Source organism: Pseudozyma flocculosa (assembly GCF_000417875.1).
Source record: "Pseudozyma flocculosa PF-1 unplaced genomic scaffold scaffold00002, whole genome shotgun sequence".
NCBI classification, from domain to species: Eukaryota; Fungi; Basidiomycota; class Ustilaginomycetes; order Ustilaginales; family Ustilaginaceae; genus Pseudozyma; species Pseudozyma flocculosa.
The window spans coordinates 164992-180222 of record NW_006920870.1 but is presented as its reverse complement, the minus strand read 5'-3'; the positions used below and the strand labels follow the sequence as shown (position 1 = coordinate 180222).

Below are 15231 nucleotides of genomic sequence, written 5' to 3'. Positions count from 1 at the left end.
TTTGCCTCCTCGATTGTGGCGCCACGGCCTACCTCTGGAGCCTGGCCTGGCCAGAACTCACCTTGAGGCACGAGGCGTGCGAGGCGTGGTTGCAGCCGGGCACCGACATGATGAGGTCCGCGTCCCTGTAGTCGTCGAGGCAGATGGCGCAGCTCGTGTCGCGCGACGCCTTGAGGGCGACGGCGCGTGCGATGGCCTCGTCGTCGACCTTTTGCTTGCCCTTGCCCACCACCGGGGGCGAGGGCGGGCTGTCGCAGCTGCCCCCGCCCCACTGCGAGTACGGGCAGGTGGAGAAGCAGGCGACGACGTGCGACGGGACATTCTTGGACTGGACGTCGCCGAGCCGCGACGACAGCAGCAGCAGGTCCTCGTACGTGTTGGAGGCGTCCCACTCGTCATCGGTGAGGTAGTTGGCCGGGTCCGAGGCGAGGCCGAGGCCGAGGCCGTCCTGCCGCATCATGCGCAGGAACGACTCGATGCGGCTGGTCGAGGTCCACGGGCCGTGGTGGTCGACGTCGAACCAGTCGTCAAAGCTGTTTGCCACCCTCGAGCTCTCGCCCGTTCTCCACGACGGCAGCATGCGGGCTCGCGACGCGCTGCCGCCGCTGCTGCTGCTGCTGCCACTACCGCCACCGGTTGTCGCCGGCTCATCCTGGCGGAGGAGGCGGCTCAGATAGTCGAACGGGCTCTCGGAAGGATCGCGGTCGGACGCCCTCGTCCTCTGTGGCTGGCTGCCCTCGGCCCTGACGCGCTCCCACGAAAAGTCGGAGATGTGGCGATAGGGGCGGAGACCGCCGGCGGCGCCATCCTCGACCCTGACGTCGTCTGCGCCCACGTTGTGCCGCCCAGGGGCGGAGCCGTCGTGTCTTGGCACGTCACGGGTCGAGCGGCCGATTGAGCCTTCGCGCCGATCGGCGGCCGAGAGCGAGGCGTTCTGGGAGCTGAGCCACTCGGCTCTGCGTCTCAGGCGCAACGAAGACGCTTGTCCGGCCGCGCCAGACGGACTGCCCTCTTGGCGATGGGACGGAGGCGAGACAGGCCCTCTAGGCGTCGTGTCCAGGCGTCGCTGCGAGTCGTTCTGGTGTCCAAGCCATGACGGCGGCCCGGCGCCGAAGCCGGGGCCGCCTCTGGAATCGGCGGGGCCAGTGCTCTGAGGCTCCGTCGGGTCGAGCCGCCGCTGGCTGATGCGCCCAGACCGCAGACTTTGCTGCGCTTCGTTTGTCGCAGCGACGGATGCCTCGAGGCGTCTGGCCCGGCGCCAGGCGATGTGCTCCAACAGACCCGTGTCGGCCGGCGCGCTGCGAACGCCGTCGCCTGCGTCATCCCGGGCAGCTCGGTTCCCCATCAGACCAGTGGCTGAACCGATCCCGGCCCTAAAGTCGACCGACCAGGGCTCGGCGGCGCTGTCCTCGGCGTCGATCGAGTTCAAATAGCTCGAAAGGAAGAAGTTCGGCCTCGGGCCCGGGTTGTCGCGGTTGTCACGACCCGGGCGCCGGAGGCCGCGATCCTGGGAATGAGGTGGGACCGCATCGTACGGAGACCAGCGCCGCCCTGCCTGACCGGCGGGAAGCATGCCGATGTCGTTTAGGGTGCGCGCCATGCCCCTCTGCTCGGCACTCGAGGCCGGCGGAGCATCCAGTCTGTCGGCGTCGCCATCTAGCGCGGCCAGGGGTGACTCCGGGATGTGGGCCGTCCTTCGGTTGGTATCGCTGCGGAGCAGGCGTGCAGACAGTGTCAGAGGCCGAAGGCCCGGCCGTGTCGTCGAGGAAACGTCGGCTGGCTCGGCCGCCACGCCTTCGTCGCTGTGGCGTCGGGGAGCTGTCGTGCGAGCGTCCTGCAGAGGCCTGGCGGTCGCAGCGGAAGCTTCGCCGCCAGCGTTTGGTGTGAACCAAAACGACAGAGGCGATCTTGCCCGCAAGTCCGGAAGCTGTGGTGCATCGAGCCATGGCCTGGCCGTGCTCCGGTCGCCGGTGCGTGGCGTGCCTTCACGAGAACTCGCTCCACCGCTTTCGCGATCTGGGCTTCGGTCGATGCCGGATCGCTCGAGAAGGGGCTGAGGCTGCCTCCCGCTGGCGCCAACGGGCGGAACATCTTGTCGTTGGCCCGTGGCCCTCAGCGTGTCACTATGGACACCGTCGTCACGCCCGCCCAGCCCGAGCCAGATCTCGTTGGCCCGCCTCGTTGGGCCCCGGACCCTCCCAAGTGCGCCGATGGAGCCAATGCGCCTCTCGGAAGCGTGCGACGTCAGGGAGGCGGTCTCGGCGTGGGACGGGTACGGGTCGCGGGGAGGCGTGGACGCGGCTGGCATCGCAGTGTTGACCACTTCGAATGGCGGTTGTGTGGTCGCATGACTGCCGCTCCGGGGCGTGGCATCTCGACGACCGGGCTCCTGGCTTGGAGTGCCGTCAACGCTGGCGACGCTCGACGTGAGGCGGTGCCGAAGCTCCTGGCTCCTGGCTCTCCAGTTGGCCAATTCCACCGCGGTGCTGTCCACCCGAGAGCGCAGATCGGCGAGCTGGGCCGACAGCGCCTGATTCCGCCGAAGCGCCGACGTCGAGGGACCTGCAGCCTCGTCTGCAACGCTGGTGACGATCGGCTCGAGGCTTGTTCCGCCGCGCGAGAAGCTTGAGAGACGAGTGAGTCGGGCGGCGACAGGATCGTCGTTGGCGGCGGCGCCACCTTGGCGATGGCTGGTGTCGTTCTGATGAACCAGGCCCAGCGACATCGAGTCCGTACCGGCATTGTGCAGGAGAGACGGGCGCGACCTGGCAGACGGGGCGCGCGTCTCAGACGCAGAGACTCTGGATCGCGAGGAGATCGGCGGAGCACGACCAGGCTCGCCGGCCGCGGTTGCTCCCTGTAGGTCCGGACTTGTAGCATTCGCATCGGGCCGCCGTCCAAGGCCTAGACCCCTTGCGGGAGGGAATTGCGTCTGCCGGTGAGACGAAGCGTCGTCCAGCTGCAGAGACGCCGTCCGACTGGACCTGGTGGGGACACTGCTCGACATGCCCTGGTCCGCGATCGCGTCGGCCGACATGTCGCTGATGTCCCTTGCGCCATTCGATGCGATCGAGCTCAGGGTCATGTCGGACGAGGAGTCGATCAGCCGGCTCTGCGCCTCGATCATGGCTCGAAGGTCATCGATCGGGTCCGCGTTGTCCATGGAGCTGCGCGCCGAGCGCAGATGCGACGAGGCGGTCCCCTCCGTGGTACCGTCCGAAGACGTGCGGTCCGGGCGGCGTCGCTTGTTTGAGCCGCGGTGCCTCAGGAGCGCCGTACTTGGAGCACCCGACGGTGCTGCGCTAGTAGGCGCAATGGAGCTGGACGAGCCGGCTGCGGCGGAGGTGGTGGCCTGTTCGAGTGGCGGCGATGCAACGGTCCTCGCACCCGTAAGCGAATCCCTCCAGGACGGCGGCTCGCTGACTCCAGGTGAGCCAGGCAGACTGATCGTCTCCGTCGCGGGAGAGTGCTGGGGCGAGGCAGAGACGTCGGCGTAGGCCCTTTTGCTCGAGCTGACACGCGCGGGGCTGTCACGGCGCGAGCCGCCGGCGGCATGGTCACGAGGCAACGCGATGCTGCAGGGCGCCCTCCCGAGGGAAGCGACCTCGTTCGAAGGGGGTTCGTGGGACGAGGCTGCGCCGCCAAATGCGGCGGCAAACGACTCTCCAAAGTCCGGCTCTTGGAGGCTCGGATTCCGCTGCTTGTGCCCTCGACCGTGGCCGAGGCGAAGCGTGTCGATGTCGTCGTAGTCTTGGCCTGGGACTGGCCGCTCCTCGGCCACCCGAGACGATGACCTGGCCTTGCCCTTGGTCGAGGCGGAGTCAGGTCGGCTATCGCTGTCTCTGGTTGCTCTATGATGATGGGAGCGCTCGTCGAGCCGGCGGCCTGCCAACAGCCGGGTAGAGCCTGCAGGATCGGGCGACGAGCGGAGTGGGTCGACTTCCCTGGCCTTGCCCTTGTCTAGCGCTGGTAGAGCTGGGGCATGCGGCGACGCTGCTGCTGCTGCTGCGCTGTGGCCAATGGCATGCCGAGACGAGGTCGCGCCCAGGTATTCGGCGGCGCTCATGTCCGGCTGTGGCGGCGCCCGGATTCGGGCCGTGCCAGACTGAGGTTGTGGTGGGCGAGGTGGCGGGTCAGAGGTGCAGCGCTAGATCCTGTGCTGGAGACAGGGCAGCGGGGACAAGTGCGAGGCTTGTGCCCATGAAGAAGGTCTCTGGGTGACGAGGGGCGCCTCGCGATCAGAAGAATGGCCTGGACGGGCTAAGCCGGAGGTCCAAGGTCCAGGAGTGGCGTGTCAGGAGGCGATCGGCGATACAACGCACAGCTGAGCGGAGGAGGAAAGTGTCCGCACCTCTTGGGCTGAACGGCCTCGGAGGGACTGGACGAGACGGTAGGGCAAAGAGCCTCGCTTTGATGGCTGGGTGGAGTGCACCAGAGAAGATGGCAAGGTCCTCGGAGCGATGAGGCGGTGGCCGAAGAGGATGCCGAATTCTGCGCCGTTCGAGGACACGTGCTGCGGTGAAAGGCACAACGAGTCCGCACAGGTCGGTACAGTGCCGCAGCAAACGAGGAGAGAGTGAGAGGGAGAGGGAGGGAAGGGGGAGATGGAGATTAGGAGGTGAGGGTGAATCAGGCGACGAGCGGGGGGAGGGGTGGCGCTGGTCGGCGCCCGAGAAGGGATCGGGATGCGTTCAGAGAGGACCGTCAGAGGAGAGGGCGAGGCAAGGCTGGGGTCGATTGAGAGAAAGAGGGCCTCAGCGATGGTGGCGGGAGAGAAAGGGGAGCGCCGTCGAGGCCAGATCCCTACAGCTGCTCAGAGAGAGGTGGAGAGAAAGGGCCTGCCCGCAGCCGTGGCCTGATCTGGCCTGGCCTGGCTCCATCTGGGCCCAGCACACTACTGCGCCCTCGCTCGCCTTGGCCAGGTTGCCACAGGCTCCGCCTACGGTAACAGGGGCCCCGGCGCCAGGTTCCAGGTAGCCTCGAGGCAGGATGAAGCCAACCCACCGCCCCCGTTTCAAGTTGCAGCGCAGCGTGCTACTGTAGCCAGCCGGCCTACCTATAACCTGCCTGCCTCGGGTTGCTGCCTGTGGCCAAGCTCTGCCGCGTCTCGGCCTGGCCTGGCCCGGCCCGCGACGTTGGCTCTACCTACCTGCTGGCTTGCCTGTCTTGTCTCTCTCTCTCTTCTGTGCCGTTGTGACAGACGAGAAGAGGTGACGGCGATAGCATAACGGCACCGTCGGCAGCAAGCCGGCCCCAAGCAGAGCAAACGACGGGCGAGCGCCGTACGTGCAGAGGGGCCCTCTCGCCTCGATGCGCAAATCACAACCAGGGAGGGCCGTCAACCATCACCAACCGCCTGGCCGCCCGGGCCTGCCGGTCCCCGCCTCTTGGCCGCACGCGCCGCCCCAGCATAGGCTCCCTGGCTGCGCCAAACTTGGGAGCCAGACCATCCCCTCGTCGGCCGCCTGCTAGGTAGCCACTCCTAGGGCTGGGCAAGCAGACCGTCGCCACCGCCTGCCTAGCCTTGGAGGCAAGCATCTGCTCGGGTCGAGGCGTCATCCATGGAGCCGACGGGCGCGACCGAGCAAAGGCAGGCAGGCAGGCAGCCCAGCGCTGAGCTCACCGTAGCGCACGCATGCATGCACCGCCTGCCAGCCTGCATGCCCACATGCATTTGCAGCCCCAGGCAGTCACCCAGCAAGCTAAGCTCGTGCACGCAGGCAGGGGTCTCCCTCACAGCGCCGTCGGGAACCGGCCTTTTCGGGATGCGGGCTGGGCTGGGCTGTGCCTGGCTGGCGCGCTGTTGGCTCGCGCCCCGATGGCAGGCTGGGCGGGCTGGCCGCGGAACACCATCGGGTCCAACGCTGGCTGACCCGGGCCTCGGCTTGCCTCCTTCCCGCGACCACGACCACCACCACGAGGGTACCACGACCGACACGCTTCATCCTCAACCCGCTCGTCACGTCTCGAAGCAGCCTGACGCCGCTCGCCTCGTGCGCGCCCTTCTCGCTCGCACTTCTCTCCATCCACCTCGCTGCGCTCGACTTCCGCTCGAACGCGCTCTCGCCCATCGTATTCCCCCGCCAAACGGCCGTCCAACCAGGACCCTGGGCGCGTCGAGCCCGCCGATGCCACCGTGCGCTAACGCGACTGCTCCTTACCACTGAGCCTCGAGGATTCGACGAGACGGCCAGGCATCCGCACTCTGAGCAGGTCAGACTCGAGCTCGCTCGCTCGCACGCACCTCGCTTCCCGACCGACTCAGCAAGGCGGCTGCATGTGATGCTCCCGACTGTCGTCCCTCGTCTCGCTACTCGCGCAACCTACACACCACCTCTGCCAGCACTCAGCCTCCACGGGGATCCGTCTGCAAACTAGCGTGCTAGCAAATCTCTCATGCCCTCGCCAGCCTCTGCTTCGGCAGCCTCGGGCGGCTCTGCGACCCACGGCTCTGCGACACCCTTCAACCCGCACAGCCTCTACTCGAGCAACAACGCGCTCGCCAGCTCGTCGTCGTCCACCTCTGCGCCTGCCCTCGCCTCCTCCCCCACCAATCATGCGACTCCTTCCAAGCCTGCGGGGGCGGCGGCCTCGTCCGACACACCTTCGTCGTCGTCCAGCAAAAAGAAGCCGGCAAAGCGCCGCAAGGTCAATCTCGCATGCATCTACTGCCGCCGCAGCCACATGACCTGCGACGAGGGCCGCCCGTGCCAGCGGTGCATCAAGCGCGACATCGGCCACCTCTGTCACGACGAGTCGACCAGCAAGCCGGCACCGTCTGCGTCGCAGGCATCCACTCATACATCGGCCAGCGCGCCAGGCGCGCCGCGGACCTCGGCCTCCAGCGAGCCATCGGCGCTGCCCGTGCCCGAGATCGCGACCACTCTGGTGGACGGTCCGCCTGGCGTCTCCGCCATCGACAACGGAGCACCGCTGGGTGGGTCCGGCAGCTCCTACTTTGGTGCGGCTGCTGGACTCAATCTCGATCCCTCGGCAGCAGCGCCGCCTGTTGGTGATGCAGGTCAGTCCCCACGAAGCGGAGCGTCGCGCTGACAGGGCGCTTTGCAACGCGAGCAAAGCTGACCTCCATCGATCTCTCCTCCATTCATAACATTGGGCACCCCCCTGCAGGTAACCCGAATGCCGCATTCCTGGGCAGCAGCGCCGGGCCTTACTCGTCGGTGTCGCCGATGAGCAGCCTCAATCCCGACAACCGGATATCGCCATTCAACCAGGCCGGAGTCTTTCGCAATTCGGCTTCCCCGCTCAAGGCTCAGGCTGGAGCCACAGGCCAGGCGCAACCATTCGCTAGCGGCGCGGGCTCCTTGCCACTCAGCGCCACTAGCTCCAACAACGGCACGTCGATGTTCGACTGGGGACTCGGCGGCACCAACGGTGGGCTCGGCGGCGCTGGTTGGCTCGGGCTCGGCGGCGGTCCTGGCGGTTTCGAGGGCGGTGGACAGGGCTTTAGCGGCGACTCTGCAGGCGGCAACGAGTTCACTTTGCTGAGGTGAGTCTGCCAAGATCGCGGCGAGAGCGCTTCGAGGGCCTTGCAGCATACAGAACCCACGCAGGATGATTCTGAGAGCCTCTTTCTTTGCCCCCGCGCGCCGATCTTCTTCTTGAGCAGCGAATTCCTCGAGTCCCTCGACGGTTCGGCGTTTGGCGCGTCGATCAACAATCAGAAGGCATCGAATCTTCAGCCGCAAGGGCCCAACAGCGCTGGCTTGGGTGGCGCACCGAACACCAGCCGAAGCGGGAGCCGCCGCAACACGATTTCGGGCCGCCCTGCCAACGTGGCGGGCGAGCCTTCGGCGCCCGGCGCGAGAGCCAGTCTGCCTCCGCCGAGCTCATGTCTCGACCCGGCCCCGTCGGCCCGAGAGGCTGACAAGACAATGGCCCAGGCGGCGTCTGCAGCCCGAGGGCAGCGGCCACGCGGGTCGAGCGTCTCGGCCGCGGTCAAGTCCGAGGACGGCAATGCGGCAGGCGCCAGCAGCAGCAACAACGCCGGGCCTTATCCGCCTTCGCTCGGTGCCGCGAGCAAGACGGAGAGGTTCTTCCTCACTGCAGCCGATCAAAAGGACGGATCGAGAGACGAGCGGCTGAGCCGGGTCATCCAGGCCAAGTACGAGGCTGGCCTGCTGAGGCCGTACAACCACGTCAATGGCTACGCCCGGCTCAACCGGTGGATGGAGAGGAAGTGAGTCTCGTCGATGGCCGCTGTGGCGTTCCCTGCTGCACCTCTGTGGCCAGAGGACTCAAAGGCTTATCCCCTGCTCCCTCGGGACCCCTGCTCCACCCTTTGCAGCGTGTCGCAGGCGTCAAAGAGGAGGATCCTCAAGCCCCTTTCCGTCTTTCGGCCGGCGTTCCGGGTGAGCCCACCGAGCCTGGCGAATGGGTTCGCCGAAGCGGCCTGTGTGTGACCAGGGGAGCTGACCAAGTCGATCTGCGCGATGTCTCTTCTGTCGATCTTCCTTCCCCCTGCCAGGCCGTCGCCCAGTCGCTCACCAACATCGACCTCATCTTTATCGAAGAGGCATTCGAGCGCCTCCTGCTCGACTATGACCGCGTCTTTTCCACCCAGGGGATCCCGGCGTGCTTGTGGCGGAGGACCGGCGAGATCTACAAGGGCAACAAGGAGTTTGCCGAGCTGGTCGGCGTCCCGATCGAGAGCCTGCGCGAAGGTCGGCTCTGCATCTACGAGCTTATGGCCGAAGGTGCGTCCCTCTGCCCTCGTTCCCAGGTCCCAGCTGCGCAGCGGCAGCGGAGGGCGCTCGCGGGTGCGTGCGACTGACTAGCCTCGACGATCCTGAATCCCCTCTCCTCTTGACGGCCGGACGCCCCCGATCGCAGAGAGCGCGGTCAACTACTGGGAAAAGTACGGCGCGGTTTCGTTTGATCCGGGGCAGAAGGCGGTGCTGACGTCGTGCGTGCTGCGGACCAAGAACAAGTCGATGCTGGCGGGCAACAAGGACAAGCAGTCGTCGACCAAGCTGATTGCGGCGCAGCTGCCAAGGGTGCACGGCACGACGAGCTCTGGCCAGACGACGCCCACGCTCGCTCCGCAGCCCGGCAGCGCGGCCGGCCTGTTTCCACTGACGCCGCTCGACGGCGGTACGCGGATGGCCGCCGAGGTGCCGGGCAAGGGCGGCAAGGAGGCCGACAGGGACGACAAGAGGGGCGAGGCTGCGGCTGCAAGCGGTGTGGGCGATGTAGCGCTCGCCAGGACCGCCTCGTCGTCCGGCGGCGGCGGCGGTCCCGGCGGCAACGGCAACGCCAACGGAAACGGGGCCACCGGTGGCAACACGACGCCCGGCAAGGAGGGCGGCCGCATCCACCACATCCACTGCTGCTTCAGCTTCACCATCCGGCGCGACCAGTGGAACGTGAGTCCCAAGGCGCGCCCCTCGCCCGTCGCTCGCTCCAGATGGATGCACAGCTAACCCACGACCGCCTTGCCGCCTCGCCCTCCCCCTTCGCCGCCGCCTCCCAGATACCCACGATGATTGTTGGTGTGAGTGCCAGGCGGCCCTGGCCCTGCTCTTTGCGCGCACCGCTTGCTTCCAGACTGACGCCTTGCTCTTGTCCCACTCTCCCCCCGCGTTCGGCTGCATCGCAGAACTTCCTCCCGACCAACCCGCCGTGAGATTGCGCCCGCGTGCGCTGGCTGGCGTTGTGCCACGCTTTTTGCTCGCTCCCGCCTGGATCGGTCTGGGTTTCCTTCCTGTATCACTACTACTATTCCCCCCCGCTTGGCATCGTGCCACTGCCGCGGACTTGGATTGCCCTCGCCCTTTGCCTGTCTCGCCTTGTGTCTGTGGCGGGTTTCAGGAGGTGTGCCAGGCCGCGGCGTCGTTGCGGCAACTAAAGTGGAAGAGTGAGAGAGGCGGCTGGGGCGGGTGGCCCGAGATGGGGAAAACGTGATCGGACCCTACATGCTTGGGCCCAGGCAGGACCTGCCTTCCTGCTCTGCACCACCAACCTCGCCCGACCCCACCCCACGACCTCGGGCATCGACCTCGTCCTCCCTACAGAGCGCGCACTACCGGGCCGCGGCGCGACACGACGGGACCTCGAACGACATGGGCCGCCATTCGAAGCACAATACGGCCTCGGGCCACTTTACCTATGCCGAGTACCAGATGCTCGCCGACCGGTGGGGCACGCAGCGCCAGAGGCTGGGTTCCGAGTCGGTGCGCCGCTTCGACTGCTGCTCGCTCTGCCTCCAGACGGCGCGCGATCCTGTATGCTGCAGCGAGGGTCACGTCTTTTGCAAGGTGAGCAGGCGGCGCCACCCAGCACCACTCTACAATGCAGCCTATGGGGATGCGCTGACGCCCAGACGGTCCTGGTTCCGCCCTTTCTCTACTCACGTGCAACGCCCGACCCGGACAGGAATGCATACTCCAAGATCTGCTGACGCAAAAAGCATCGATCGAGCGGTTCAAAGCCGAGCTCGAGAGGTGGGAGAGGGAGGAAGAGGCAGAGAGGCAGATGCAGGCGCAGCAGGCGAGAGAGCGGGTGTCGCGGGACTTTGAACAGCGCTACGACGCCCTCGCCACCTCGGCCTCGCGCTCGGCAGCCGCAGCTGCGAGGACCAACGGCGACGACGACGGAGCGGAGCGGGACGGACAGACGGCAGGGGTTTCGAATCGTGAGTGCTCGTCGTGACCTTCCTTCGACGCCGAGGTACGGTCAGCACTCTGTGACCTGACGGCTAACCCGGTCGACCTGGCTCTGACCTCCTCCTGCTACCACTGCTTCAGCGCTCAAGCGCAAGGCAATCAGCAGCGGACCGACGGGCGAGGCCGCGGGGCCCACGACGCTGTCGGAGCGCATGGCGGCCCAGGCCCGCGAGGCCGAACGCGCCGCCATCGCCAAGATCGCCGCCGAGCAGGCCCAGGCGCGCAAGGCCAAGCTGCCGGCCTTCTGGCTGCCCTCGCTCACCCCGACCGAGGCAGAGGCGCCGCCAAAGGTGCTGCGCGACAAGCTCAAGCCGCTCTGCAAGGCCGAAAACGAAAAGGGCCACCGCATAACGTGAGCATCCCGGCCGTCGGCTCGACGGTGGACATCCTCCGGGTCGCACGGCCACCCTTGCTGACGGGACTCGTATCTCCCCCTTGCCCCTCCCGGCAGCATGAAGACGCTCCACCCGGTCAGGTTTCCGACGCTGGACAGCGAGACAAAGGTGTGCGCCGGGTGCAAGAAGGTGCTCACCACCTCGTCGATCCTCTTTGGTGCGTCGTCCGCTCGGTTGTTCGGACCTCGCTTCACGCCGTCTATCAATCGCAGGCGATCACACAGGCGCAGACGAGCTGACACGACAGCCCCCTTTCCCCTCGTCGCCCCCGGCCCCCTCTGTCTGACGGATGCAGCGCTCAAGCAGTGCGGACACGTCCACTGCACGACGTGCGTCTCGACGCTGCTCGTCCCCTCTGCCCATCCGGCGTGCGTCGAGTGCGATACGCCGCTCAAGCTCGAAAAGCCCGAGGCCCCGTCGTCGGCGTCGTCAAAGGCCGACGACACCCCTTCGGCCGCCGCGGCGACGACGACGACGACGACGACGACAAAGAGGATCCGGCAGGGGGAACTGATCCAGCTCCAGCGCGAGGGGACCGGCTACGCTGCCGGCGGCATCAGCGTCGTCGAGAAAAAGGGCACCGCCTTCCAGGGATGAACGAACCCCCGTCGTTCCCCAATCCCCGTATCGTAGCCATTCTGCTCCAGACGACCATGTCGAAACGCAGCGTCTAGTCGCGCAGAAACAAGCAAAAAGCTTTCCCGGCCGGGGAATCGAACCCCGATCTGAACAGCACCGTCTTCCAGCCCTCGGAGGCGGAGAAGACCCGTGAGAGTGTCCTATACTGACCATTGTACTAACCAGGAGTGGCCGTGAAGGGGAGCGCCAAAAATGCATATATATATGATATTTTGTTGGCATGGTCAGGTGATGGGGCTGACCGAAGGGGAGGAGAATAAGCCTCGCCGTGGCCAAAGCCACGGGCAGAGGCCGACGCTCTTCCAGACGAGCGCTCTGAGTCGGGTCCTGGCCTTCTTCGTGGTTGGTTAGGCTGCGAAGAAGGCCTGCGGGAGAGAGAGCGGCATTTCGCCTTCAATTTTGGCCGGATTCCGAGTGCGAGCTCTGTTCAGCAGGGGCAGGCCAGCAGGCCAGGCAGGCTCGCCCGTTGGCCGCGCGGGCGCTGGATCGACGGCGGCCCAAGCCCTGCCGCCAGGGTCCTCGCATCCGGCGCACCATTTTATCGGCTGGCGGCAGTCGGATCCTCGCTCCTGATCGTCTGTCTGTCTCTAGTCTGTGGGTCGTCAAGGTGAGGCTCAGAATCGGACGCAAGGTTGTGGCTCGCCTTTGCTTGCTTGCTTGCTTGCTTGCTATGCCGGGCCATGGGGGTCGCGAGAGGCCCACCGCTGGCTGTCACGATGAGCACGGCCAGCGCAAGCAAGGCCACCTGCCAACTCGAGTCGAGACGGGTCAAAGCGAGAGCAACCACGGACACGGCGGGCGAAGAGGCAGGCGCAAGGCAGGCGCCTGGATGCAGCCAAGATGCTGGCTGGATCTCGAAGCGCGCACGCTCGCTCAGACTTGGGCCCCCGTCGTGGCCTCGATGCACCTGCCTGCTGCTGCCTGGCCTACTCTCTCTCCACGCAAAGCTCGGCTCGGCTGCCTGCCTGCCTGCCTGCCTGCCACCATCACCAACAGCATCATCGCTGCCGTCGCGATACTCTTCGCCGCCACCCATACCGACACCGAGCCTCTGACCGCAGTCTCGCTCGCACCCACACCTCCACGACACCGCTCTTTCACCCAATTCAGTACGCACACCGCCGCGCCTCAACCCCTCCCAGGCCACAAAGCATCACCTCGATCCATCGACCTTACCGCGCCGGGGAAAAAAAAAGAGGAACACAACTCGCCAACCGCAGCGCAGCCTCGTCGACCCGACGCCTGTCGGCATCCACGCTGGTTGCTCACAGCTGCGCCGCATTCCCTGGCCGACACACCTCGACCCGACGACCACGGAGCTTAACTCGGTCACACGTCGTCGCCGCTTTTGCGCCTGCACTCGCCACTCGGACGGTCGCATCGAGCTCAGCCGGGCGCCTTGACGTCGCACCACTGGCCAGCATCGGCGCTCCCTCCTGAGCTAGCCGACGGACCCGCGGCTCGACCAGGCCATCAGCATACAGGCTCCCTCGGCGTGGCCACCGTATCGAGCTTGACCGCTCATCCCGCTCGCTCGCGCCCACAAAGATACCCGCAGCCAAACAGACCCGGCCCTAGCCCTAGCCCGGGCCCCGGCCGGCACGATGAGCGTCGAACGATCAGCACCGCAGGTCATCGAGATCTCGAGCTCCAGCAGCGTCGCCGCATCGCCCGTCTACCATGCCAACGGCCATTCACACGACGACGGCGATGAGCCCATGGAGCCCCGCCGAGTCTCGGCCGCCTCTCGAGTCTCGCTGGCCAACCTCCTCGGACCTACCGGGCCCTCGACCTCACCCTACGGCAGCCCATCCGGCGGCTCGCCCAGAAAGAGGTTCAGCGACGTCGGATCCTCGGACTCCCGGGCCCGCTCGCCGCCATACCAGGCAGCCTCACCTTCGATCTCCCGCGCCGCACCCGCGCCGACCTCGGGCATGTCGGTCGAAGCACAGGAGCGAGGCGAGCAGCCGGCGATACCGACGCGGAGCACCTACCCAGACGTGCTCGGCGACTCCAGCAGAGATCCGGACCGCCGACTGAGCCACGGCAGCCCCAGCGGCTCGGCGGCTCTCCAAGATCAAACGAGCCCACCGGGCGCCAGCAGACCGTCCGCAGACACCACCGCGCCCAACGGAGACGCCGCTGGCGAGCCAGGAGCATCGGCACCAGCAACAGCGCGCGCGGAAGACCGCCAGGATGACGACGACGACGACGACGACGACGACGATGGATCGTCCGACGGCGGAAGCGCTTCAGGGGCAGAGGCTGGCGACAACTCGCGCAACAAGGACGCAGTCAAGGTCAAGAGGCGAGCACGGCGAAAGACGCCATCGCTGCCGGAGCCCATCGCCCCTCTTGGACCGCCACCGAGGCCCACCATCCGCATCTCGCTGGCCGAGGCCAAGAAGGACGGCTACCTGGTCAACGTGCCCAACCTGGTCTACGCCCAGCTCAGGACGGAGCGCCACCCGTGGGCGACGTGGTTCGAGTCGCAGATGGAGGTCGTCGACGACGCCGCACCGGGCCCCGCCCTTCCGCCGGGCCTGGACGACGTCGGGGGCGGCCTGGCCAAGTTGCTGGCAAAGTACCCGGCCGAGTCTGGAGCCCGGGGCGGTGGAGCTGCTGGCGACGCCGGCAAGAAGCGCCGGAGGGGTGGCAAGCTGGCCGAGGATGACGCCTACGATACCAAGGACCCGTTTGTCGACGACTCGGAGCTGGGCGTCGACGAGCCCACCCACTTTGCCAAGCCCAAGGCCGACGGGTTCTACGTCACGCAGGGCCCCGTCGAGCTGGCCAAGATCAAGCCGAGCAAGCAGGGCCGCGGATCGGGCCTGGGCGCCGGCGGCAGGGAACGCGTCAAGCCCCTCAGCATCCGCGACTCCAAGTCGGGCTTTGCCGGTTCGATCAACAAGCTCATCGCCAAGCGCGGTCAGATCACTACGGCCGGCCCGATTGCGCCGATACCCGCGACGGCGGCCGCCCCTAGCGGAGGCGAGGGGTCCTCGGCCGGGATGCAGGTCAACTCGCTGCTCAACGGCAGCAACGGCGCCGCCAGCGGCAGTGGCAGCGCGGTGTCCGCCGGGTCGCCGCCGCACGGGACGCCGCCCGCGGTGAGCCGGCAGTCGGCCGAAGGCAGCCGCGAGTCGCCGATCAAGGTCGACGAGATCGACGACAACGCGGCGCGGGCCAAGAAGGCGCGCTACCCGACGCGGCCGGTGGATCCGCGGCTGCAGGCGGCGTTTGAGAACCTGCGCCGGCTGGTGGCCAGCGAGAGCTTTGCGGTCAAGACCAAGTTCCCGCCGGCGCTCAAGCCGCCGCTGGTCGAGACGGCCAAGCTGGCGGTGGAGCTGGGCGAGTACAACGACAACTTCTTCAACTACCTGCCCACCATTTTCCCGTACAACCGCTTCACGATGATGAAGCTGACCAAGCGCGAGTTTTTCCCGCACCACATCAAGTACTTCAAGGAGCTCCAGGACGAGCACATGGAGACGCTCGGTCGGCTCATCCGC

At 66.9% G+C, this 15231-nt stretch overlaps 4 protein-coding genes across 4 annotated transcripts in view; 3 read left to right on the top strand and 1 right to left on the bottom strand.

Annotated features, from left to right (window-relative positions):
• PFL1_00736 (uncharacterized protein) overlaps nt 1-4066 on the bottom strand; it is a gene marked incomplete at both ends in the record, with an annotated part of 4235 nt that extends 169 nt beyond the window's left edge. Inside the window, one exon of the mRNA XM_007878238.1 lies at nt 62-4066. Within this exon, the coding sequence (XP_007876429.1) occupies nt 62-4066 (4005 nt within the window). The remainder of the gene's footprint in view (nt 1-61) is intronic.
• A 2330-nt stretch (nt 4067-6396) lies between these two features.
• On the top strand, nt 6397-9646 carry PFL1_00735 (uncharacterized protein; the record flags this gene model as incomplete). The annotated part of the gene is made up of 8 exons (XM_007878237.1): nt 6397-7021; nt 7132-7510; nt 7631-8200; nt 8309-8372; nt 8489-8717; nt 8854-9386; nt 9494-9514; nt 9620-9646. 8 exons carry the CDS (start codon nt 6397-6399, stop codon nt 9644-9646), a joined length of 2448 nt encoding a protein of 815 aa, XP_007876428.1.
• Nucleotides 9647-10082: 436 nt separating this feature from the next.
• PFL1_00734 (uncharacterized protein) lies at nt 10083-11677 on the top strand (the record flags this gene model as incomplete). The annotated part of the gene is made up of 5 exons (XM_007878236.1): nt 10083-10277; nt 10396-10654; nt 10767-11037; nt 11137-11237; nt 11376-11677. 5 exons carry the CDS (start codon nt 10083-10085, stop codon nt 11675-11677), a joined length of 1128 nt encoding a protein of 375 aa, XP_007876427.1.
• Nucleotides 11678-13323: 1646 nt separating this feature from the next.
• PFL1_00733 (uncharacterized protein) overlaps nt 13324-15231 on the top strand; it is a gene marked incomplete at both ends in the record, with an annotated part of 2923 nt that continues 1015 nt past the window's right edge. The window contains one exon of the mRNA XM_007878235.1: nt 13324-15217. Coding sequence (XP_007876426.1) covers nt 13324-15217 — 1894 coding nt within the window. The remainder of the gene's footprint in view (nt 15218-15231) is intronic.